This window comes from Aplosporella prunicola (genome assembly GCF_010093885.1).
Source record: "Aplosporella prunicola CBS 121167 unplaced genomic scaffold K452scaffold_176, whole genome shotgun sequence".
Classification (NCBI taxonomy): domain Eukaryota; kingdom Fungi; phylum Ascomycota; class Dothideomycetes; order Botryosphaeriales; family Aplosporellaceae; genus Aplosporella; species Aplosporella prunicola.
Window position 1 is genome coordinate 2,626 of NW_022983704.1, and position 1,176 is coordinate 3,801.

General features: G+C 32.5%; 2 protein-coding genes across 2 annotated transcripts; both read left to right on the top strand.

The window, feature by feature from the left end:
- K452DRAFT_55912 (uncharacterized protein) lies at positions 1-672 on the top strand. Its single transcript, XM_033546842.1, has one exon. It carries the CDS (start codon positions 182-184, stop codon positions 587-589), a length of 408 nt encoding a protein of 135 aa, XP_033390883.1. The 5' UTR covers positions 1-181; the 3' UTR covers positions 590-672.
- Positions 673-1,176, top strand: K452DRAFT_55913 (uncharacterized protein). Its single transcript, XM_033546843.1, has one exon. It carries the CDS (start codon positions 755-757, stop codon positions 1,109-1,111), a length of 357 nt encoding a protein of 118 aa, XP_033390884.1. The 5' UTR covers positions 673-754; the 3' UTR covers positions 1,112-1,176.

Consider the following 1,176-nt stretch of genomic DNA (forward strand, 5'->3'; position numbering starts at 1 on the left):
GAGATAACACACAATGATGTATACAGATTGCAATATTGGTATAGATATTAAGTAATTATTTCATACATGAAAGGAAAATAAAGTATATTTATAGGGTTGTTATCTACTATTTACCGGGGAGGTCGGGGCGGTAAGAACACTAATATTATAACATATTATCTATTTATTTAAAAAACAATATATGGACTTCGTGTGTATTTTATTTATTATTGGGGCTTTAGGTTTATTTAGCATAATATTTTTTTTAGCCAAATCCCTTAGACAATATAGAACAGTATTTTATATAATAGCTATTATATTAGTTCTTGTGATATTTATTTATTTAATATGTATTTATTTAGGATATGGTTTACGAGATTTTCTGTCTTTTTTGGATGGTAGAGAATATGGGTATATTGATGGTAGAGCATTGCTTGAGGACTTGATAAATGGTATTTTTACTCTGTTTTATTTGTTGTTTTCCTCTTATAAAGAGACAATGGGAGATTCAGGTAATAATCCTTCCTCTCCTATAGTTATTTCATCCGATGATGAAAGTACTACTACGGATAAAGAAGATGAAAATATTACTGCATCTGCCCCTGCCTGAAGCAGGGCGCCAGGCCAAGGGGAGGATAAAGAAGATGAAAATATTACTGAGGATAATGGACCTTCTAAAGTAGATAAAGGTAAACGTAAAGCTACAGAAGCTGAAGTTTATGAGCAAGAAAAAAAACGTAATCGAATAGAGGAACCTTGAGATCCAATAAAAGCAATGCGAGAAGAACAAGAAGAAAAAGATAGAGAATTCGCTATGAGGTTAGCTCAAGATTATGCAGAAGAAGATAGAAGATTAGCTATGAGTTTAGCTCAAGAATCTGAAGAAAGACCCGCCTTAAAACAAGAATCTGAAGAAAGACCCGCCTTAAAACAAGAATCTGAAGAAAGTCCCGCCTTAAAACAAGAATCTGAAGAAAATTATGATTCCTGTTCTTCATATTCTGTATTATCTTCTATAAACTCTGGTGATGAAGGGGATGTTTTAGAAGAAAAATTAAAACTACGAGAGGAAATAGATGAAGCTGTACGTAAAGAACAAAATGAAACTTTTGGTAAAAACCCTAAAGATTAATAGAATTAGAGACTAGTCCTGAGAGGGGACTAGTTTCCCTCCTGCAGTATACACTGTAATTTTTT